Source organism: Oreochromis aureus, linkage group 7, assembly GCF_013358895.1.
Source record: "Oreochromis aureus strain Israel breed Guangdong linkage group 7, ZZ_aureus, whole genome shotgun sequence".
Taxonomy (NCBI): domain Eukaryota; kingdom Metazoa; phylum Chordata; class Actinopteri; order Cichliformes; family Cichlidae; genus Oreochromis; species Oreochromis aureus.
The window spans coordinates 37,189,639-37,214,364 of NC_052948.1; the positions used below are offsets into that span (position 1 = coordinate 37,189,639).

Sequence of the window (24,726 nt, forward strand, 5' to 3'; positions counted from 1 at the left end):
TCCACAGGTGGAAGTTGTGGTGGGGCTGATCAGACAACCCAAAATAAAAACTCTATATTTGGAGGGATTTTGGGCAGTTCACCATCTCCAACAGCCGGTGTACAGACAGGTACATCTCTTCTAGGTAGTATTTTAACTAGTGCTTCTGGTCCTAATGACACAAGTTTGCTTTCAGTGTTTGGAGGATCTGCTTCAGTTGCAACAACTACTCCAACATCTAATAATGACAAAATATCAACTACCACTCTTAACAGTACTACATCAACTGTAACTAATCAACAAAAAGCCATTGACAGTAAAACTGTTTCGACTGGTGGTGATACAAGTGAAATTAATACTTTGATCAAAAGCAATGATCAAGTGGAAATCCCAAATACATTTGAGAATAAAGTTCAGCCTCTTGCTGCAAGCTTGTCTAAAGGTGAGGATATTCTCATAGAAGGAGTAAGTTGCCAAGATACTGATAAGCAAACTGCCTTATCTGAAAAAAATCAGTCTAAAGAGTTTGAAACGTGTGCATCAACAGAACAAATTGTAAATTCAGAGATTGCAAGGAGTAGTCAGTTGAGTCAAGATACAAAAACATCTAATGCAGAACAGGAAACACCATTCCCTCAGTCAGTAAGTTCTTTGGTCCAAGAACAACAGAAACCTCCAGTGCCAGACAAGTCAGATACAGCTACTGGCTTCATGTCCGCTCTTTTCAAACCAACACCTACCCCCACTGAAGGTCAGCAACAGCAAAAGCCTTTTGGATTGGGAGGAACAGCACCCCAACCTTCCTCCAGTCAGACTGGTGCGTCAATACTAGGGGGCATTTTTGGAGGGCCCAGTGCCCAGACAGCGTCTCCACAAACAGGTGGATCATTACTTGGAGGCTTATTTAAAGGGTCTGCTCCTCAGTCTGCTACTCAAGCCACTGCCCCCACCACCGGAGGTTCAATATTAGGTGGGATGTTTGGGGGAGCATCCAGTGCCAAATCTGCAGTTCCCCAGAGTGGTGGCTCATTACTAGGTGGAATGTTTGGAGCTTCTGGAGTTACACCTCAGACTGGTGGTTCTTTGTTTGGAGGAATGTTTGGAGGAGCTACTGGTCAGACTGCAGGATCACAAACTGGAGCATCAACTTTACTTGGTGGCATAGGAGGATCTTTGTTTGGGGCTATGGGACAACCACCTAAGCCATCTGAATCTGTGCCAGCTGTACCAAAACCAACAGCCAGTGCAATGGGACAACCACGTAAGCCATCTGAATCTGTGCCAGCAGTACCCAAACCAATCACCAGTGCAAATATAGTGATGGGCTCAACATTGCAAGATAAAGATCAAGTGAAGCCTGGCACCTTAATAAATGACAGTGCTGTGGAATCTGAAACAGCTTGTTTAAAAACTTCTACTGTTTCAAGTGTAGCAAAAGACAGTTATGTCATTCATCAGGTAGTTAACAATGAAAAAGAAAAACCAGAAGGTGAGGGAGAAGTGATACATGAGAAGCCCATGGTTATTAAAGAGGACCCTGAGAGTAAAGAAAGTGACAAGTCAGTCCCACCTGATGTCACAGAAGCAGATGTTAATGTTACTTCACCTCCTAATCAGTTGCCCAACAATGCAGAGCCATCTCAAGCTAAGTCTTTGTTTGGGTTTATATCAGCACAGAGCAATGCAGGAAAATCTCTTGGATCCCTGATGTCATCAGCACCATCATTTGCTTCATCATTGTCTCAGACAGAAGGAGGTAGTAGCCTAATTTCAGGGCTGAAAAATCTTTCTGGAGGCATATTTCAAGAGGAAAAATCTAATACTGAAAAACAGGAGCCATCCACCATTTCATTACTGGGGGAAAATGCAGGTTTTCCTCAGCAGACACAGCCATCCAAATCACAAGCTGTCCCAGTTATAACTTCTCAGCCCCAAACTAACAACAGTTCAGCAAGCAATGAGACTGTACAAAAGGTCGAAACAACTGAAGCCCAAAAAACTGAACCGGTAGGTTCCACAGATGATATAGCAACTCCTCAGATTTGCATCTCCACTCCTGATGTAGATCCTTCAGCATCCCTGACCCCAAAGGAGAAGGAAAGGCTTGTAGAAATTTACCCCTCTGCAGGTCCTAACTCTGGAGTGCAGCTGGACAACCAGTCCAACCTTCTGTTGAATACAAAAAGGCTAGTAAAAGTACAATAAATGGCATCCCCCCCCCCATTTATGATGTATTGGGAATTTTGAAAAAAAATGTTTTTCCTATTCAGCTTTGCAGTCAATTTTCACTAATTTAGTTATTTTGTGTCTATGTCTGTGTTGTTCAGTGTGGGCTTTTTGTGTTTAGTATCTGCAGTATCATTTGTCATTTTAAATCTGAATTCCACAACAATGTTGTATTGAGTTTTAATTTTCTGGCTGAATCTACATTGTACTCAAACATTGTTATTATCATTATTATTATTATTATTATTATTATCATTATATTGTTATTATTGTTATATCATTATTCATTTTGCAGTCCCTTTTGTTAGGCACTTGCAAAAATGTGTATATATATATATATATATATATATATATATATATATATATATATATATATATGTATATGTATGTTTCAGCAACTGAGTAAAGCATGTTGAGCCGACTGTTGTTGTGAATTGGGCTATATAAATTTTATGAATTAAGTTGCAACATTGTCATGGAATTCTGCTTTAATTTGTAAACTTTCATTTGTTAGGTATTTTTTTACGTGTACATCTAGTAATCATCATATTTTACGAATCCATTTGGTCTTTTGTAGTGGAAACTCAAAACTATAAAATATTCAGAAATGATATTTCACCATTCTGAATGTTTTCCTCACTCCTTTCTCACCAATGTAGTCCAGTGGAAAGTAGTCGCTTTGGGTCATCAGGAAATCTTAGCCAGACCAGCTCCCAGCTTAGTGAGACTGGCCACGAGAGCACTGGAGGATCAGAACTGGAGGAGTCCTTCCACTCCTATCATAGTACTGGTTTTCACCCTTCTACCAATGGGCAGCTACGCACAAATGGCACAAATCTCTCCATCAATGGACACTCTGTGGTCAGTGAGCGGGAGATGGATAGGCTGTCCCCTGACAAAAGACAGAACTTGAAAAGTGATACTACAGCAGAGACAGGATCCCCTAAACTCCACAGGTACATTTTTGCTTGTAATTCAACTGTGTGTGATATAATGAAAATGCTTGAGAACTGAGAAATTTCCTCTTTCTCTTCTTTTCATCTAATGCTTAAATCCATGTAACCTAGACCTAGTTTCCATGATGATGGACCACCATTACCCTTTTCCCAATCCAGACTTCATTGGATGAAGGCCATCACTAAAGTCAGAGTTCAACTGCGGGAGGTATGCACTATTTTAACTTCAGTTCCTCCAACAATGTTCAATCGGTTATTAACCCTTAATTCCAACTTTCTTTTTTTCCCTGTCCTTGTACACACAAAACATTTGCAAGCACGTACATACATACAATCCTTTGAAACTGGTTGAGTTTAGTCTCTCTGAATGTTCATGCAGATGCACTAAAATGTACTAGAATGATATTACTTCTAGTGAATTGGTGTCCTAATTGCAGGCACATGACTAACAATGTGCTCCTCTGCTAAAACTATGCAGCAAAAGTTTTTATGATCCTCTCTAATTTTTAAGTAGTCTTCATTTTGTAACTTATATGAGACATCTTTGTCTCCTCTCCATCTTATTAAGTCTTAAATGTGGAATTTACTCTCTTCATGTGGTACTCATAGTAAGAAATATAGTGTTGATTTTAGGCTGATTACTCACTGCATGAAAAATCTATATGGCATTAATAGATGTTTTGCTCACTGCTATGTTTGACAAATTCAAAAAAAAAAAAATTAGATAGAGATTCTGAAAATCTCCTGAAAGCGATAACACAAGAAGGACGTCACCAAAGATTTTCAAATAATTACCAAGTGCAGCTACTAAAAATCTTTGAACTCAGTGACCTTGAACTCAAGGTCAAGTTCAGATGTCAACTTTTCTGAAAATCACCTAAAATTTTACATTTTTACATCTGTTAGAAGGCTGAGGTGTAGCGGTGGCTACCAGTATTTCTTTTTATGTTGTGTGGACTAAACGGTTGTTGTGTATTTTATCAGAATGTGCAAAAACAGAATATATGCAGTGACACATATCTCCATATACTGTGTAGGTTGCAATCAGCATCTGTAGCCCATGTGTTTGTTTGTTTCTTTGTTTCTTTGTTTTTTACAAATAAAATGACCTTTGTTAAAAAGGCAATTGAGGGATTATGGAATCAACTGTAATGTGACCAAATATTGGGGCAATCTGCATTACCATTTCTGGAGAATTTAAGTTTAAATGTTACATTTAATAATTTAAGACCAGTCAGAAAGACTGGACTTTACCGTGTTCATAATGACAATATTGGGATTTGTTAGTCATAACTATAGTTCATCCTCCCTGACTAAACCTTTAACAGCATGGCAATGAAGGAGCAGGGCATATAGCCCTTGCATGCTATCATTATGATGATGACTTCCATGATGTAGTTGAGATGAACATGAACTATAAATGAGTGATTGAAGACATGAGTATAAATCAAGGGTGAAAGCTGTCTAAGTGCTATTTATTAAATGATGCAAGGAAATACTTATCACACAAGGCTGCTGGTAAAGACTATAAATAATTAGAAGTGGAAAGTTTTCGCATGGCATCACAGTGACTAGCATAATGACAATGCTACATTTGATACTGTAAAACATACGTGCTTGTTTATTTTCAAAGAAAGGTTTGGAATGAGATTGTACTAATTTAATCACACTTGATGACAGCAAGGAATCATGGGAGGCAAATTCATAACCCATACTTGATGAGAATATGCTTTAACGTTTATACATATTATCCTTCGACTCCACAAATTGTCATTTAGTCACTCAGGGAAAGTAGTATTGCCAATCTGTTTAGCTTGAATGGTTTTAAGTTTTAAAAACAATACATTTTGACAAATGACTCTTTACAGTGATTGTGATCAGCTGAAAGCTGGTAGTCTTACAACCTCAGATTAGGTTTGCACTGGAATAGACTCCCAGAGAACAGTGAGAGAGAGAGAGAGAGCTAGAGCAGTGAAAGCATGCAAGAGGGTGGGAGGGATGGCTACTTAGCCGAGGGTGAACTGCTGTGTGATCATCTACTTGTGCTGTGCTGGCTATTTCGGTTGTAGAAATCAGGAACTCAGCACTTGTATATTTTTTTAACTTGAAGGAAGATCTGCTGGTTTGTTTGGCACTGAACAATATTCACCAGTAGACCTGGGGAAATATTTTTATAAAATACAGGGAATTGCTATTACGAGCTGCTGAGCAACCCTCCATGTGGAATTAATCAATTTTATGAGATGGCATCTACAGGTTGTTCCTTCTTTCTGATAAGGTAAGGATTACATTTTATTTAGCATATTTATCTTAAATATATATTAAACATATACTTTGATTTAAAAAATTTAGATTGTACAAGTTACTGTATGGGAGATGTAGTAGTGTAGGGCATAGATACGCATCCATGTTTAGCCAATTAAATGTCAGGAAAGCATCTCTTCTTTCAGTATTCTAAAATCTCATTCATTGATGAGGAGCCAGCTAAAAAAGTCAAAAGCAAGATGCCTTTTTTACTTATTCTTTTTCTTTCTTTTTAATGAAAGCTGTTGATTATTTAATAAGGAGAGGAAAACAAGGGAGACTGCTGAAGATTGACTCACTTGGAATATGGCCCGAACCCCTACCTGCCCCTCAGTTATTATGATCAGTCAGTCAATCAATTAATTAGTTACACATTGATGCAACTTTGTTTGTTTACACATATTCACCAAGTATGTCTAAAACTAGCATTAGTTGGTATGTTTGTAAATTAAATATGGCTATTAATAATTTTAATTTTATGGAATTAATAAATTTGACCAAAAAGAATATTTATAACTGTAATTTTATTGTGAAGCACACTGCTGCCTATAGGGTGATTCCATTCAGCTGATAAGATCATCAGCTTATTTTCATTCTCAGAGTGGTGACTGAAACAGTCAGTTTTGATTGGCTGATTATACTTTTCTACCCACTAAACGCTTATCAGGGTAACACACACCTTCTGTGCTAAAGTGCTTATTGGAGACCTCAAGTGCAGGGGTGTGTTAATGTATTTAGCAATTATATTATGTACTCCCTGAATTAGTTTACTTAATAGAGTTGGTAATTTGCTTTCCTAAAACTTTGCTAAGGTATAGTTATGTTATAAGGTAAATTGACTACAAAGGTATTGTAAAATACAGAGTAACCGGAAGGTTGCTGGTTCGATCCCCTGCTCTGTCTGTCTCGGTCGTTGTGTCCTTGGGCAAGACACTTTACCTACCGCCTACTGGTGTTGGCCAGAGGGGCCGATGGCGCGATATGGCACCCTCGCTTCTGTCAGTCTGCCCCAGGGCAGCTGTGGCTACAACTGTAGCTTGCCTCCACCAGTGTGTGAATGTGAGAGTGAATCAATAATGGAATTGTAAAGCGCTTTGAGGTTCACGAAAAGCGCTATATAAATGCAATCCATTTTTATTATTATTATTATTATTATTATTATTATTATTATTATTATATTATTATTATTATTATTATTATTATCATTATTATTATTATCATTATTATTAAAATGTTTAATTTTCTTGTAATTTAAATTTTAGAAGCTAAGACTTCCCATGGTTTTTACCAGATATTTAGTCACAGAGATGGAAGAGATAAATGTGAATTTTATTACTATTTTTAAAAAGTAGCATTAACAAATCTCAAAAGAATTATATAATAAACTATTTGTAGCACTAAGAAATCCTGCCGTGTCCAATTAAAACTCCTTAATTTGAGTTACAAGCAGTATTAAAGCAGGGATGATGAACAGAACTTGACCTTGAAACCACTGCAACATCTTCTACATTTTTGAGAATTTGGTAATTATCTCAGTGAAGAAGACAAAATCACAGAGCTATGTGAAATGCCCTCTGTGAATAAAATAATGCCAGAACCAGATTTATGTTACAGTTGGGGTATTCAGTTGTCATTCCAGTGTGTACCAATGGATCAGAGCTATTAAGCCACGCAGCTGGTAAGGGTGTGTAAGAATGGCATGGCCTCAGAGGAGAGAATTGACCTGTCATCTAATTACTGTGCTGTCTTTCCAAAGCATCCTAATTACAGAGATCTAAGCAGCTGCATGGCGTTCATTCTGGAAGTTGCCACTCTGAGTGACTCTTAGTTAAAACAATGTCTATCCAACATTTGTATTGTGGAGAGTAGTGTAGTCTCTCATAGAGGTATTCCATGTGTGCTCAAATGCATTCAGCCATGTCTTTAATCCAGAAGGCAAAGGAACTTTCTGTCCTATGTTTAAAATATTGTGCATAGTCAGAATTAGAACTCCACTGTGGTCTGGGCTAGTGGTCATAAAAAAGCAAAGTTTTATGTGTCTGTGTTTTTCACTTGATGGGTTTAATAAAAATGGGAAAGATAAATGACTTTCTCATTGGGGGAATTACAAAAAAAGAGCTATATTCAGTTTACATTTAAAATCACTACTTTTAAAATGCATACATTTGCATACTTTATCATTACCTTTCCTGTGCTTGTTTCATTTATGTACCTGTGTTTCAGGTAATTGCTGGAAGTAGGACAAGTTGACACTTCCAAAGTTCATGTGGTGGTTTTATCATATTTAGCTGCCATCTGTTAACAGAGAGCTGGTAGGCATAATAATCACATGGGTTTTCAAAGCTTTTTCAACAAAATAACTTACTTGCAGATACTTACTCATATGCAGGTTAAGATGCTGGCTTATACTTGACCCATGTTAAGGAGGAGTCACAGAGGCAGTGATATCTCCATGTGTAGGAACAGTTGATCACAAGTGCCAATTCTCAGGGATGTTTCCCAGAGGACACGTCAGTGGAGAGGATGAACCCCATGAACTGGAGTCAGTTCCGCTCTCACCCAAGAAGAGTGAGCTGCAGAAGAAAAAAACACAGCTCCCCAATGTAGGGCAAAATCTCTGTAAAAAGCTACAGAAGTGTCTACAGGCACCAGAAGAGAATTCATTTCATGACCAGATATCAGTCAGCAAAGCAATAACCAAAGCTAACCCCACCATATCTGAGAAAGACAGAAATTCTGATTGCCAAGATGGCAGTGGAGTTGTGGAGGCTTCTATCCCCAAGATTCTTGAAAGAATCACAAATGAGGAATGGAGGCAGAAGATGGAGGATGAGGAAGCAGAACACAGCAACGTAGTCGAGCATATCCTGAAGGAGCTGAAAGGAATCAATAAGATCCAAGAGGAAATTTCTGACCTGAGGCAGTATCTAACATCTGTGCGGGGCTCAGTGGATGAAGTATCCTGTTGTGTTGATGCAGTGCTCAGTGAAATAGGTGAGCTATATTCCGGCACTTCAGCTGTAACACATCCTAGCCCTGTTTCTCAAACACGTCACACCAGGCACGGAAGTCTGGATAGGCAGAATGCAATATCTTCCCCTCAAACAGGCGACCCCAATCCTTTGCTGGACTGCAATGATTATGGAAGAGATTCAGGATATGTATCATCACATAGATCCCCCAAACAATGGCATGATGAAGCCACTTGCAGAACAGTTCATCAAAAAGATCAGGAGTACTTGGAGAGGAGTTCAGACATGCGCTTCTCTGATGTCTGTCACTGTGACCAAAACTACCAAAGTACTAGCTCATTGTCATCATGTCAGAGCTCCAATTGTCCAGAGGCAGCCTTTCTTCCTGGTGACGCGGAGTATAGCAGATGGCCAACTGCTGATATTCAGCACAGTATTAGTAGAGAAGGCGGTTGGAGTGAGGAGGATGTTTCCTCTTGTGCAAACAGTGGAGAAGAGCTAGAGAGCTTTCTAGGGGTTTGGAACAGACGTGCAAGAGAGGACACACAAAGCAGCACACCAGGTCATTCTTCTCACAACAGTTCAGAGCACCTCTCATTGTTGTTTGGAACCCATTATAATTCACCTTCAAGTTCTTCCAGTCAGGCGGACTGGAGGCCTCTGAGACAGCAAGCTGAGGGAGAAAACTTGGAGTGCGACTGTGCTGCAAACTGTCCGTTTTCACGTAGTTCTGGATACCACACCACAGATGCCTGCGCGAATGAACTTGAGAGTGGGCCCTCCTGGAGCTTGAGCTGTTCCACTGTGTTGTTGACAGACTGTGATGATGGTTATTTAGAGCCACATTCACCATGTGATGATTGCCCGTCATCTGGGGACACTCTCGATCTCGGTTCTGCTGAGAGTTTGGACAGAGAGTGGACAGATCACAGCATTTCCAGGGAGGATGTAGGAGAAACTTTGTCACCAGAGTCACCTGAAATAGATTCTGAAAGCACACCCAGGACTGCTGACGTAGGTTTTGATGCAACAAGTTTTAGCAAGGCTGTACTCACAGTCAGGTCAGCTTTAAAAGGGGCTTTCAAAAAGCTGGAAGGTTTAAATACCGAAGATGAAAAAGATGATAGTGGTACAGAGGCACCGCCATCCTTGGGTAAACAAATTTCTGAACCTGAGGATGAGCAGATCACTGTAGATTATGCAGAGGGAGAGATTAGCCTTACAGAGAATTATCCTCACTTTGCCACCTCAAAGGAGGACAGTGATCCTTCAGTCTACATGGATTGTCTTGAGATGCACGAGAATCTGTCATGCTCCCTTCAAGCATCTCCACATAAAGCAAGCCCCTCTCCTGGAACTCCAACAGAATATCACTCTGTAGAGAGTTCACAAGGAAAAGGAGACTATTCAACAGATGAAGAACTGTCCAAGTTTGATATAACGCCTGACCACCAGTGTGCAACAAGGCAGGATGAAAGTCCACTGGGTCCAGTTCGTAACCAAGATGAGGTGCGCTTAAGTCCCATAAGGGAAAACCATGTTTTTCATGAAGAAAATCAAGAAAGGCTGACTGATGAAAAGCAAGGCAGGCTAACTGATGCTAGTCACAGAGCACGTATAGAGAATTTCCGACGTATTCTAAGGGAAAAGAGGCAAACCCGTCATAGACTGTCCAAATCTGCACAGGGATCCCATGGTTCTCAAGGCTCTCAAGGGTCCCAAGGATCTCAGTCTCAAGACGAGTTTGTATCAGGTATTTTATTTATTTATTTATTGCATATATACCACTTGCAAGCCTGGTAATAACAGCAAAAAATCTTTATTTTGTAACTAAAATTGTTTAACTTTGCTCATGTACAGCTACTCAGCTTGATTTATAATACTACTTGTATTTTGTTTGTTTTTTTTGTTTTTGCAGACTGTTGGAGAGAAGATAATCAGGTTACTTGAAATACATTAGCTCCATGTTCAAGCTACATTATTTTGTGTTTGTTCGGTTTTTTTATTTATTTATTTATTTGTGTGCATCCCCCCCACACAGTACCGTTCTTACTTTTCTTATCAACATAAATACTTGTTGTTTCCAAAGCATAATGCTCCAAATACACATTATATATGGTATTGACTGCGTAGATGTGTAATTTTTAGTCTGAAAGTATTATTGACATTCTAGATAAGACATTTGCTTGATAACTTTAGTTAATCTGTTACAGAATAATTTATCAGGAGCTTGCTGTAACTTTACAATGTTTGTGGTGTTAGTTCTTGTGTCGCGTTCCATTTTCCCCTTCATAATATTTTCAAACACTATCAAAATCTATTAGAAAGAACCCCAGAGGAAACGCCACTGTCAACTAAATAAATGAAAAAGGAAAAATTTATATTTGTAGGAAGAAATAAAAAAAGACCTATGCATGTTTAATCATCCAGACAAAAATTTGTGGTTGTGCTTTTGTCCTATTTGGAAATAAAATGTATTTTATAGTTTTGCATCTACATACTGTAATCGTGGTCCACGCTTTAATTTCACTTAACCTAATTAAAGAGTTCAGCAACATTCATTTTAGTCCCGTCTTTTAATTAATTAATTTTTTTTATTGTTTGTTTGTTTTTTAATTTGCATGTTCTGTGACATCAGAGAGGTCAAACTCAACCAAGCCTGGTTCCACAAACACCACTCCTCTCATAACATAGTTCTTTATGTCTTTGTAAGCCACTAGCCTAAATTCTCACATTTAAAATACTTGCAGGTCAGAGATGTTGAACCCAGTACTCGACAGGCATGGGTCAAAACAGGGTAAGTTATACATAGTGTTGTATTGGTGAAGTTTGGTTAGATTAAATAAATTTGTATTTTAAACCTAAATAAAAACTGTTTTGCTTGTTCCGTAGTGGAGGCTCTGGTCTGTACGGAATTGACAGTATGCCAGACCTACGTAAAAAGAAGCCTATCCCATTGGTCAGCGATGTGGTCAGTACTCACCTATTGTTTATTTTCCTATATATACACCGTATTTTGTATCTCATTCAGTTTGTTTTGTTCTTTACCAGTGAGTGTTTCTGTAAATGAGACCAGCACAACAATAGTTTTTGTTTGTTTGTTAGTTTTTTCTTTACACTGACTTTGGGATGGAGTTGTTTCAAAGAATGGAGACAAATATGAAATCAGTCTGCTAATGTCTCTCTCCCTCCTCTCTTAAACCCAAAATTATTCCCCACAACTCTCTTGAATGCATTCACTCTCCTTGGTCAGGCTATGGTAAGTTATAGAACCTAGTTGACACTCCCTTTTCTACTGAAGTACAAAATAAACTAGGACAGATAACAGTAGTTACCAGACATAGCATGTTGATCTCTGCCATACTTCCTGTTTATTACAATTTAAGACATTTGCATGTGTCCTTTTGGTCCTGGGTTACTTTTCTTTCTATTCAGCATTCCCATTAAAATACATTGCCAACAGGTCATTCCCTCACCTTTTGGTTAACGTTGTTTTTCTTCTTTTTGATAAAATTGACTGGATAGAATAAACTACTAACAAAGGCCTGTCTATGTTTTATAATGTTGACTTTGGGCTAACTTGCTTGGTACTAATAATACTCACATGGGTTCTCACCATATGGTAAGTGTTCATCAAGTTCATAGAAAAAAAACAAAAAAACCAATTCTATTAACCACCTTTATAACTAACCCCTCAAACCTTTTAACCATATTGACTTTTGTTGTTGCAGTAATGTTTTGCAGTGTGCTTGGTTGTGGGTTGTTTTGACTTTGTACACAAACTTTGCTGATTTTTTTTTTCTTTGTATTTGTCATGTGTTGTTCAGTCCCTTGTCCAAGCCAGGAAGGCAGGGATCGCATCTGCAATGGCTGCTCGATCATCAATTAAAGATGAGGAGCTGGTGAGTATGCGAAAAAAAAAACTTCTGCTTTGCATTTTGGATATTGTCGGTTTCAAAAACGTCCCAGTGACGCAGTTTTCATGGTTGTGACTCCATCGGTCTTTCAGCATAAGCATGTCCTTATAACTGATAAGGGGCTTTTTGTTTCCCTGGATTAGGACTATTAAAAATAAATCTTCTTCCTTCTGTAGAAAAATCATGTCTACAAGAAGACCCTGCAGGCTCTTATCTACCCCATATCCTGCACCACACCACATAACTTCGAGGTGTGGACAGCAACTACACCTACATACTGCTATGAGTGTGAGGGGCTCCTGTGGGGAATCGCCCGGCAAGGCATGCGTTGTTCTGAGTGTGGTGTCAAGTGCCATGAAAAGTGCCAAGAATTACTGAATGCTGACTGTCTGCAGCGTGAGTATTAAGGAAATGTTTCACGGAAGTTTCCATCAGGGATCTGAAATTACATTTTTAAGTTATCGGGAAGCTGTTGCATTACAATTTTGTCTCAGATGTTTAAGAATATTTTCCCCACATTAAAAATCTTTTTTAACTTGTAACCACTGAAGTGGCATATGTATATTTTTAGTTTCAAGCCTTTTCGGTCTGTTTTATCAATTTTTTTTAATAAATATTTAGGTGCGGCAGAGAAGAGCTCTAAGCATGGAGCTGAAGACCGCACTCAAAATATCATCATGGCCATGAAGGACAGGATGAAGATCAGGGAAAGGAACAAACCAGAAATCTTTGAGCTGATCAGGGAAGTGTTTGTCATCAGCAAAGCCATCCATGCACAGCAGATGAAAACCATCAAACAAAGCGTATTGGACGGGACGTCAAAGTGGTCAGCCAAGATCACAATCACAGGTATTTTACCATCACAGCTCAACAACAACTTTGGAGCTACATGACCTGTGCTCTTTGTAATTTTTAATTGTTTCTTATGTCTTTGTTAGTTGTTTGTGCACAAGGACTTCAGGCAAAAGACAAGACAGGATCCAGTGATCCGTATGTCACTGTTCAGGTGGGCAAGACCAAGAAGAGAACAAAGACCATCTATGGCAACCTCAATCCAGTCTGGGAGGAAAAGTTCCATTTGTGAGTCGTTTCTTGGTTATGAAATCAAAAAAGTTGGGGGGGTTTTGTTGTTGTTGTTATCAGTAGTGGTATAAGTGCTCACCTTAATTACTCCCCTGTAGTATCTATCATCTTGTAACTTAATATTATTTAGTTTGTGTTTCATTTTTGTTACTTTTTTTGTTTGTTTTGTTAGTGAGTGCCACAATTCCTCAGACCGAATCAAAGTGCGAGTGTGGGATGAAGATGACGACATCAAGTCCAGAGTGAAGCAGCGTCTGAAGAGGGAATCTGACGATTTCCTGGGACAGAGCATCATTGAAGTCCGAACGCTGAGCGGAGAAATGGATGTCTGGTATAACCTGGGTCAGTTGGCTTTCTTGTCTTTTTTTAATAGACATCATGAAGAAAACTGTATTGTATATGTGGAGGGGAGGCAGCGTCACAGAAGGCACAGTGTAAGTGGTCATAATGGGTCCTTGACAGAGCAATCTGAGAGGTAGTGTGAATATGACCTTCATGTAAAGCTTAGCTAAATTTGTTTATGTATTTATCTTTTTTGTTAAATGCACCAATATCTACTAAAACTCCCAATCTTTTGGTCACACCTTGTATCATGTTACCATGCCTGTTTTACTTTCTAGATAATACAAGTCTTTCTACAATAACCTGGATCTCATTTGCCTGTTACATCAATTTCACATCTGTATGTTTTTGTCTGGCACTAAAAGCCTTGCTTTCAGCAAGTCCAGTCAGTTGTTTGTACCTCATTAGTCACATCTCCTTTCCCTGCAGCAAACATATTTATACCCAGGCATGTTGCTTCCCTAAGGCCTGTGTTGGTCTGCATGAAAATACTGGCTTATTTGATTACATTTTAAATGAGTTTCTCCCTGCTAGCAAGAAGTTGTGATCATTTTAAGGAAAAAAAAAAGTTTCACGATAATCCCCCAATTCTATCCCTAGGGTGTGCAGGGAGTTTCATTAGGATGATGCCTGAACAAAATAATTAACAAGTACGCAGGATGTGATTTGTTAGGCCCGTGTGCTAGTCTAGTTGTAGTAGTTGTGCAGCATGAATAAATGTAGCTTGAATACCTCTCAGGATAAAATCTAATCCCAGTCTTGTGGGCAAACAAATGTTGTCTTTAGAATAATATTTCTGAATTACTGTCTCTGAATCTTCGTATGTCTTCATATGAGTTTAATCTCCATCTCATTTTCACATTCATGTTGTATGTAAGGGTGAGGCGTTCACTTTTCTTAAGCACATGTTTTTCTTCGTACTTGATTAAAGTGCTAAAATTGACCTGACAGCAGCAGTAATAAATCTTTGAGTGCAACAGCTTGTCACTGAATACGAATGTGCCCATAAATCTACCGTTGTTGTTGTTGGGTTTTTTTTTAAAGCTGGGAGATTTGATAATATCCCCCTGAAAACTATATGATCAAATATTTCTTTTGATAGGTTTTATTATGAATTAGAATTGAATGCTTAATTAATGATTAATGATGTAATATACCTAGTTCATGAGAGAAAGGGGGGAAAAAAATTTTTTCTCTGTCTCTTTCTCCCTCCCTCTCTGACTCTCTTTCTTTCACCTCCTGATATGTGATTATCAAGTAGCAGCACTCCAGTCGGAAATCGACCACTCTAGCGACATGTACAAATTACCCCTAATGATTTGCTTGTCAGGGCAAATAGCAGGGGTGAGCCGCCAAGCGCTCCACCTCCAGAAAAGCTCAAGCTCAAATGTCTTCTGTTATCAGGCACAGACCCATGCAGCCCACTGCCTTTGTTACACTCACTATCAGCTGGAGGACTTCTATTAGCATCGCTGGCTCTGGACGACCATCAAACTGTAGAAACAGAAGCCCTTACAATAGAACTGCCACGCTAATAGTCTGTGATTAGGGTTGTGTTAACAGACCTAGTTTAGAGTGCTTTTGGTGTCACAGATTTGGACTGGAGTTATGAATCAAGACATTCCCGATGTGCATCTGATTGACTGTTTTGTACTTAAATACAGAGAAGAGGACAGACAAATCAGCTGTGTCTGGTGCCATTCGCCTCCAAATCAACGTGGAGATCAAAGGAGAGGAGAAAGTGGCTCCATATCACGTGCAGTACACTTGTTTGCATGAGGTATATGATTCTGCAGAAACACAATTAATTACGTAGACACACTGGATATTCAGCAACTTCTCCACACAAAGGGTTTGCGTCAGTGGTTGCAAACACTATTGTAGCTGTTGCAATGTGTTGCACAGATTGACTGCAGACGTGATAGATTTGGACAGGATTAAAGGCACAGTGATATTTCCATAATCCAACCTCTTCCCTGATATAAAAAATCCAATTTTGAATCAGGGCTAAAGGACCTGTGCTTATGAAACTGAAAATCCTATAATCTGTAAAACCAAAGGTTTTCAAGTCTGTATTCTACACACATCCAGTAAAAATAATATTAAGCGTAAATTGCAACAATCTCATCATATTTGTTTCAGTAAAAAGCCACCATAACTTTGCCATCACTTCTCACGCTTTAGTGTTAACTCTGAAGTTCACGTGAATTAGATCAACTCTGTCCATTTCCTCCCATTACAGAACTTGTTCCATCATTCAACTGATGTACTTGGTCAAGGTGTGGTAAAAATTCCAGAGACTCGTGGAGACGATTCTTGGAAAGTCTACTTTGATGATGTGGGACAGGAAGTAGTGGATGAGTTTGCCATGCGCTATGGGATTGAGTCCATCTACCAGGCCATGACGTGAGTCTAAAAAAACACAGTGAATCGGACCGTCTTCTTACCTGTCAATATGTGTTACCTCTTTATTCCCCATGTTCCTTTCCCTGTCTTTCTGTCTTTTGAGGTCATATCAATAAACCTCTTGGTGCCATTGTCATTCTCTGGCCTTCAGATGAGGTACAGTCAATTATAAACAGGGTGAGGATGGATGTGTCTCACTGCAGTGTCATCATCCATACAGATGACTGTTAGCTAGGTCAATCATTTGCAGAAAAATGCTTCAGTGGGCTATTATTCAGTCTAAATGTGTCAGATAGGTGATGGGCAGATAGCATGACAATTCCTAATAGAAATTGTCCCGTGAAAACAAGAGCCTGTAGTACATACAGACTGTCCAAATAAAGGTATTTGAACTGGATGCTGACATTATTGCAACAAAGTGTAAGCAGGTACACATTGGGGAAGAAGTCTTAAGGCCTCCCCTCCCACCCAAGTACTTACCAAGCTTTGCATCTGCTACTCTATGCAGGCACTTTGCCTGTCTGTCTTCTAAGTACATGTGTCCTGGAGTCCCTGCAGTGATGAGCACCCTGCTGGCCAATATCAATGCCTTCTACGCCCACACAACAGCCTCCACCAATGTGTCCGCCTCCGACCGCTTTGCTGCTTCTAATTTTGGGGTTTGTACTACTGACACACACACACACACACACACACACACACACACAGTAAACTACTTTGTTTTGTTTTTTTTTTCTTTTCTCTTCCTTTCTTCACTATTGTATTTTATGCACAAATACATTGCCAGACTTCCTTCTAATATAGGAACATGTTTTTTCCCCTTTTCTTCCCATACAGAAAGAACGCTTTGTCAAGCTCTTAGACCAGCTGCACAACTCCTTACGCATTGACCTTTCTAGTTATAGGGTGAGATTCTTGTATCACTACTAGTGTCTTGTTTTCTAAATGTACATGTCTAATATTTTTGTGCCAGTAAAAAAAAAGAATTTTTTTCATCATCTGGTCAATGAATATTTTTTGTGCAAATTGTACCAACAGTCTTTGAAAGTGTGAAAAGTCTCAGTGCTGCACTAACACTAACTTGTAAATTAAACGTGTTTTTCTTCTTTAGAATCACTTCCCTGCCAGCAGCAAGGATCGCCTGCAAGATCTGAAATCCACTGTGGACCTTCTAACCAGCATTACCTTTTTCAGGATGAAGGTAGGTAACATTACGTATTCTTTATCTGTAGTTCAGCTTTGTAGTATCTTCTTATCAGTTTGTTGACTTGAATTTTATTCCCTTTAAGTTGTTGCCAGATATTGACAAGTTGATAAAATATCCCTTGTTTGCAGTCATGTACTGACTCTGTAGCTATCTTCATCTTCTGTCCAGGTCCAGGAGTTACAGTCTCCGCCCAGAGCCAGTCAAGTTGTAAGGGATTGTGTCAAAGCTTGCCTCAACTCTACATACGACTACATTTTCAATAACTGCCACGAGCTGTACAGCAGACAGTACCAGCCTGTGGACACGGTGAGTCACACAGCTGCAGGATACAATGTGCAGCTATCAGACTCTGTAGCAGCAGGCCGGTGAATAAATGTTTCAATAAAGGGGCACTATAATGTTAACTGTTTCCATTTTGTTTTTTATTCAGAACAAGGAGGAGCTTCCTCTGGAGGAGCAGGGTCCAAGCATTAAGAATTTGGACTTCTGGCCCAAACTCATCATGCTCATTGTTTCCATCATTGAAGAAGACAGAAACTCCTACACACCTGTACTGAACCAGTGAGTCATGCAACTCTACTCCTAAAATATTCAAGCCGCTTGAATAAATCAAAATCACATCTCCTTATTTTTAGGTTTCAACTACAGTAGTTCAACAAAGTGTTTTACTTGATTCTTTTTCCAGAGGTCTAGGACATTTTTATGGAAGCTTCCATTAAACTCAGGAATCCAGCAGGTTTCACCTTGTCACATTTTCCCATCTCTCTCAGGTTCCCTCAAGAACTTAATGTAGGAAAGGTGTCAGCAGAGGTCATGTGGACATTGTTTGCACAGGACATGAAGTATGCTATGGAAGGTAGGTCTTGGTATTCTGGACTCTTTATAAGATTATTCTGCTGGGTTAGACTGTGGAGGTGCACTGTAGTTTGTCTGCTAGAAGTAAAGGAAAAAGCTGGAGAGTCAGGGTGTGAGAACAAGCGTATGAGAAAAGAAGCTCTGGAAACTTAAAATGACCAGAAGGGGAGAGGAAATACTGGGGTAGCAATGACACAATGGAACAGAAGAAGTTGGAGAGAATATAATAAATGTGCTGGGATTGAAAGCTGCTTATGTGTCCCTGGAGCCTCTCTGCACTTTTTCTCTATTATACTGTACTCCACAGCGCTATTGGTGTTCAGAGACACCCGGTTTTTATTCTAGCCCTTGTCCTCAAAATGAATCCCCTACAGAGACTAGTGTGAAATATCTGTTTCACAAAATGCATCAAAACACACAAGTGGCGCCTTCTTTATTTTCAATCTGAATAAACATGAAAAGTTCACAGATGGAGAGCTTGCTACAGAGACAAAACCACTGAGTGCTTACGATTCAAAGCTCTAGCTGTTGTTTTTAAGCATGTCAATAAAAAAGAACCTGCATCTACTCATTTTAAGGCTAATCAATATTTTGTAAAAAAAAAAATTAAAGTTCTCACAGTCTTTGATTGTATTACTACCTTATATCTGTGTAGCTGCAGTTCAAGCAGGCCACGCCATTGCTTGATATTAATACATCTCATCTCAGAAAAAACATTCAAAGTGAATAAAGCAAAGACTTTTAGAATTTAGTCACACCACATTCTACAGTGAGCAAATATATAAAATGGGATTAGTGTGTGTGTTCTTTCGTCTTTGTTGAGCATTAGGCCGTCAGAGAACATGTTTCCCAAACAAAGCTTTTGGATTACTCCTATTTTTTTTCTTTAATAAGAGGATGTTGTAGAATTATTTCACAAGTTCATTCAGAATTTAAGTGAAGAACAACGACATACACTAGAATTTAGAAACAATTTCATGTTAAGGTGTTTTTTTTGTATGCATTGGGGTTCTTTAAGGTTTTGTTGCAATACTCAGATGTCCATATGCACCATATGATTGCTTCCCCTTACCCTTTGGCTGTCTTATATTAGCTTTAGCTAAAATGGGGACCTTTAATCTTCACATCCCTTAGTTTATATGGCTCCTTATGTTTTTAAACCGGCAGAGCATGAGAAGCACAGGCTGTGTAAGAGCACAGACTACATGAACCTGCACTTCAAGGTCAAGTGGCTCTACAATGAATATGTCAAGGAGCTGCCAGTCTTTAAGGGTGTTATACCTGACTACCCATCGTAAGTGCATTTGACTTCTTCAGTGACGGGCACAAGAAAAGGCAAATGTTCTTGCCTTCTTTGACTTTGATAATCCATCTAAGCTCTGATAAAAGGAACTGTGTTAAAAAAAACATATTTGCTAATCTTTATTTCTCATTTTTAGATGGTTTGTGCAGTTTGTGCTACAGTGGTTGGACGAAAATGAGGAAGTATCTATGGAATTTATGCACGGAGCCCTGGAAAGAGACAAAAAGGATGGAGTAAGAAAACTAGAACTTACCCTTTGATATGATATCTCTACCATACCTTTGAGGTTCTAATTTAAAATAGTGCTGAACTGAAAAAAAGTTATCTTTGTGTTTACAGACACAGCCACACTATCAGCATGGGGACGTTAAAAAGCTGCTTTAAAATCTTGTTGATGTTCTTTAGCATTCTGCTTGTAGATGTTGTTTTATCTACTATACGAGTGTTGATAAGAAGTAAGTGTCATTTGTGTACTCATCTCAGTTCCAGCAGACATCTGAGCATGCTCTGTTCTCCTGCTCTGTGGTGGACATCTTCACCCAGCTCAACCAGAGCTTTGAGATTATCAAGAAACTGGAATGTCCTGATCCGAGGGTCATGGCTCAGTATAGTCGCCGCTTTTCCAAGGTAATGTACTCCACCCGATGATGACATTTAAAGTCAAACCAGCTTGATCGAGCTGCATGAAATATGGTGTGCATTTGTGTTTAACAATTCTAGAATTAATAAAGACTTGCTTTTAACTTCCAAAGTTTCTGAAAAATGACCACGACATATGAGGGGAAAAAAACTATTAAACCACTATAGCAATGTCTTGTGGGACATTTAGACTTTTTGTAAAAGGGAATTTTTATATTGCTGGATTAAAAAGAATTGTTGAACTAGGCATAACAGTTCCCTCCTGTGGAAAAGGCTGCTGAGAAAAATTTCCTAGTTTAGAATTTGTTTGTCTCCTTGCTTCAGAATACATTAAAGCACATTTTGGAATATTTATGTTGGTTAGCGAAACCCCTGAAGTACAATATTATCCCCCTTGGAAGAGATAAGAGAGAAATTTGATTTTAAATAGCTTCTTTTTTTTTCGTGGATGCAGTTTACATGCCTTTATTTCTCCTTGTCTTTACAGACAATTGCCAAAGTTCTTCTGCAGTACAGTGCCATGCTGACCAAGAATTTTCCGTCTTATATTGACAAAGAGAAGATTGTACGTTTTTGTTTTTGTTTTTCCCTGCCAATTTCTGCCATGTTTTTTCAGCCAATTCTGCCAATTGTGCTGAAAAAACATGTATTACATTGGACATGATACATAAAAAAAAAAGATCAAAAAATCACTCTTAACGTCTCTCTCTTTGTCTTCTTGTAGCCCTGTGTATTAATGAATAATGTTCAGCAGTTAAGAATCCAGCTGGAAAAGATGTTTGAGTCAATGGGTGCCAAACAGGTGAGTCTAAAGATGATGGATATGAAGACATGATGCATGATGGTATCCGGTTTTGTTAATAAATTGGTAGCGTCACTCGTGTAGAAAAAAAAAAAGAGAAAGAAAAACATCAGTCATTCATGAAATTACATTTTAAATTTGCTGTACAACAGTTGCATTTGTCTCTCATGTGTCAGATTGCAATACAAGAAGCATGGGTACGTACAGCAGTGGTAGTTTAGCTCATTTAAAGTAAATGGCAGATGTTACTGGATTAGGATGTGTTACGATGTAGACATAGTGGTATTTGCTTGTGCTTTGAATATTATGTTATATTCAGATCTGTATGCCTAATGTCTGATGTGAAGCTGTCAGTGAAAGTGTAGCCCTAGATCAGTGGTTACAGTGGTTAGCCCTGTGCTACTTAATAGACAGTATTGAAGCAGAGACTTAATTTAGTCATGTCCTCCATATCAATATTGTAGCTACAGCATTGAAAATCAATAGCTTTTCTCCTAGCTGTGACCTCCCCACTGCCTTCATTCCCCACAACATTTCTGCATGCAGTATCATAGCTATATTGAACCCTTTTTTTTTTCATTTTTTATTTAATTTATATTGTTGGAGTGATAGTAGGATGATAGCTGTTGGATGCTGTAGCCTAAATTTCAACCAAATGTTTTCACCTTACAATTGAAGCAAAATGAAATCATAGAAGAGGAGGAAGAAGAAGAAGAGGTACAGTTCCAGTGTAGTCTGGTCAGGGTGGATATTTATCCATATAAATGTACATCTTTCTAATATAATTAAATCATTTTTAATGGTGTGCTGTGGAGCACCGTATTGATTATTTCCTTTCTGCTGTGGCTTGAGTAGCAGGTTGCAATTGAGGATGAAGCAAAGGCTCCGGTGGGTATTGTGGATTGCAGCAGTTAGACTTTAAATAATCAATAATAAAATGTATTGTAATATATCATAGTTTAATCTTGTTAGCCTGTAGCTTACATTGTGCAATATTTACTTTAAACCAGTAGTGTCATAATCTTATGTAGTCCACAACCCTCCTTTATCACGCAGAGTAGCTGAAGTACCCTCTCAAAGCCCTGTGTGTGACAGTGACTGTTGATTTCGCTTCCTTAGCTTGTAGATCAGTTGCAATTTTTGGGGGTGAGAACTATCACTGAGCATATATAAACAGAAAACATCTTCTCTTTATTATAAAATCTTTTTGAAATATAAGAAGATGTTAAACGTTGCAACATTAACACATGATCTTTTAAACATCTCTGAAAATAAATTGGTCTGCTACTAGAAAAAAGATACAAATAACAAGGCTCTAGTTACTTTTAGCCTTTGTTAGCTTCTTTGAAATAAGTCTATTCAGCTTGGTTAAGGTCATTTGAGTGTGTTATGGTGTTTGCTTTTACAAACGTTTTAATTGTGGTCTCCTTCCAAACTGCTTTGGTGAACTTTCCGTCTAATGACGTGTTAGCCTGTAGCTGTTAGTGTGTGCACATCTACTTGCCTGCGCGTGTTGCGCATGGATTACAGTTCTTGACCTTCATTGGTACGTTTGTTTTTGTAGTTTGATTGTCATGTTTATTTTTAGGGTGATTCCTCAACATAATCATAGATGAAAGAAATTAATTGAAACATAGTGAATACTCTGTGTGTGCGCATGTCTCAGACTGGCACTTCCATTAATTACATCACTGAATATTGAGTAAAAGGAAAATAGTTTGCATAATATTATTACAAAATCTTATTCCTTGGCTTTGATGGGTCACTGAGGGATTTGTTATATTGATATATACATGTGTATATATGGTATATTTTTGCTCACATTCTGCAACTTCTGTCGGTGCTGTGCTGCTGGAAACAGAATAAAGACATTTCTTTTGCAGACTAGGAAACTTTAACTAGGAAAATCTTAATATGAATATTTGTAAGATTATTTTACTCATTACTCTCTTGCTGGTTGGCTAATAAAGCTCTCACTCTTTTTTACAGTCCAGTTCAGCTCTTCACTCATTGAACTGAACTTCTGTAATTATGGAAAATCTATTTCTTTGCACAGAGTAAAGTCAAAGTCATGTCTTTTGTTTTCTCTTTTTCTAGCTCAACTCTACATTAGAATGGGAGGCAAGTCCAACGTATATGTATACATGTTTTGTGATACATGCCTGCATATACTCACTTGGAACAAAAGTCTTTTTTTTTTAATATGGCGTGGCTGGTAATGATGAGCCTTACATATTTTGTGTGTTGTCTTTTAACCACCACTCATAGTTTGAGGAGAGTGAGGAAGAGGAAGAGGAAGTAAGGGAGAAAATAGAGGCTGAGGTTTGTTGCGGTCCAGAATGGTTTTAACTTCATTCACTTTCGAGTCATTCTTGCGCTCCTTTTCCCCCATTGTACTGTGCCTACTCCCAGCAACGGCAGTCATAATCAGTCCTACTGCAACAACAGTTCCTTGTGGTGACCATAGTGGAGTTGACTGAGTTTGTGTCATCAATTGGGGTGGGAATTTCCACCATCTTTCAGTGGCATTTTCCCTGGTTGTCTGCAAAACTGCTCTCATTCCCTGTTCGGAGTCTTCTGCTATTGCTTTCCTTTAATTCTTGTTTTTTCTTTGTAATTTTCCCTTTTCTAATGCAATAGTCTGACATGGAGAAGGTGGGTATCAATGTCACACATTTTTTCACTTTGAAAAACTTTCAGTATTTATAGTTGAATTTAAATTTTAATACATATTTTTTTGCCTGGTTGAAAAAGGAAAAAAAAAAGTTTTTTGACCATTTTTTTTTTTTTTACTTTTATTTATCTCTAATAAAAAAACCAAACATTCCCATCACAAAAAGATGGATGCACCAGTAGAAAAGGTAGGCAATCCTTCTTTTGCCACTACACCTTGTGGAATCAACCACTTGTAGTTTCCCAGGTATTATAAATTATTCCATTTCCAAACGGGAAATATTAACCGTGGTTATCTTCACCTTTCTGTGCCGATGTAGACTGAAAATGCATTTGAAGACAAAAAGGTGAGTGTAGGTACACAGACTCATCCATTATGAATATTTCCATACACACCAAAAGCTGAAAAAAAAAGAAAAAAAATGCAGCATCAATTCATTCCTAGCTGCCTTTCCTTCCCTGCAGCCTCTCATCACGGTGCTTAGCACAACGCTCTGTTTATTCTCACTAATGGTGCTACCTAACCCTGACAAGCCATGAATCAAAAGGCCATTGAATCATTGACTTAATGAGCCACACCACGGCTTCATCCATATGGCTTTGCTCCCCTATTTAGATGATGCCTCAGTTATACCTGAGTCAGATATACTTGGGTTACAGTAATTCAAGAATTTTTTTCCTACTTTTTCCCTTCAGCCTGTCCTTGTAAGTCTTATTGCTTGCAATACATCTACTACATTTTTTTTGGGGGGGGTAATGTTCCATCTGTGGAAGGTTGAAGACTGCTGTGAAAAAAGTGTGATTGCTCTGATGTATGCGTGTGTAATTATTTGTTCTACTTCTTTTCCAAGGGTGTCTGATATTGAAATTACTGTGCTGCAGGAGGATAGAATACAGAGATTTTACAACTTGGAAAAAAGCTGTATAACACCCACAAGCTATTCGGGTTTCCATGAAAATCTTAAAATCTTGCTGCCATTCACAGCTTCTTGGCTTTTACTGTGAAGTGCAGCTTTTAGAGGTTCAAAGGTAATTCGTGCTATTTTGGCCAAAAGCTGCAAA

The 24,726-nt window shown here is 38.5% G+C and overlaps 1 protein-coding gene across 2 annotated transcripts in view; it reads left to right on the top strand.

Moving 5' to 3' along the window:
• Positions 1-24,726, top strand: part of LOC116333377 (protein unc-13 homolog B) — a 64,814-nt gene that overhangs the window by 34,252 nt on the left and 5,836 nt on the right. Inside the window, exons 9-31 of one of the 2 annotated variants that reach the window (XM_039614629.1) lie at positions 2,865-3,161; positions 3,273-3,369; positions 11,188-11,234; positions 11,330-11,408; positions 11,691-11,696; positions 12,265-12,339; positions 12,531-12,750; positions 12,976-13,203; positions 13,293-13,434; positions 13,610-13,779; positions 15,444-15,559; positions 16,022-16,185; positions 16,694-16,844; positions 17,023-17,091; positions 17,297-17,386; positions 17,561-17,698; positions 17,823-17,953; positions 18,163-18,248; positions 19,415-19,541; positions 19,687-19,783; positions 20,034-20,177; positions 20,677-20,754; positions 20,914-20,991. In XM_039614629.1, the coding sequence (XP_039470563.1) occupies positions 2,865-3,161; positions 3,273-3,369; positions 11,188-11,234; positions 11,330-11,408; positions 11,691-11,696; positions 12,265-12,339; positions 12,531-12,750; positions 12,976-13,203; positions 13,293-13,434; positions 13,610-13,779; positions 15,444-15,559; positions 16,022-16,185; positions 16,694-16,844; positions 17,023-17,091; positions 17,297-17,386; positions 17,561-17,698; positions 17,823-17,953; positions 18,163-18,248; positions 19,415-19,541; positions 19,687-19,783; positions 20,034-20,177; positions 20,677-20,754; positions 20,914-20,991 (2,830 nt within the window). The remainder of the gene's footprint in view (positions 1-2,864; positions 3,162-3,272; positions 3,370-11,187; positions 11,235-11,329; positions 11,409-11,690; positions 11,697-12,264; positions 12,340-12,530; positions 12,751-12,975; positions 13,204-13,292; positions 13,435-13,609; positions 13,780-15,443; positions 15,560-16,021; positions 16,186-16,693; positions 16,845-17,022; positions 17,092-17,296; positions 17,387-17,560; positions 17,699-17,822; positions 17,954-18,162; positions 18,249-19,414; positions 19,542-19,686; positions 19,784-20,033; positions 20,178-20,676; positions 20,755-20,913; positions 20,992-24,726) is intronic. The other variant, XM_039614630.1, reaches the window with a different exon arrangement.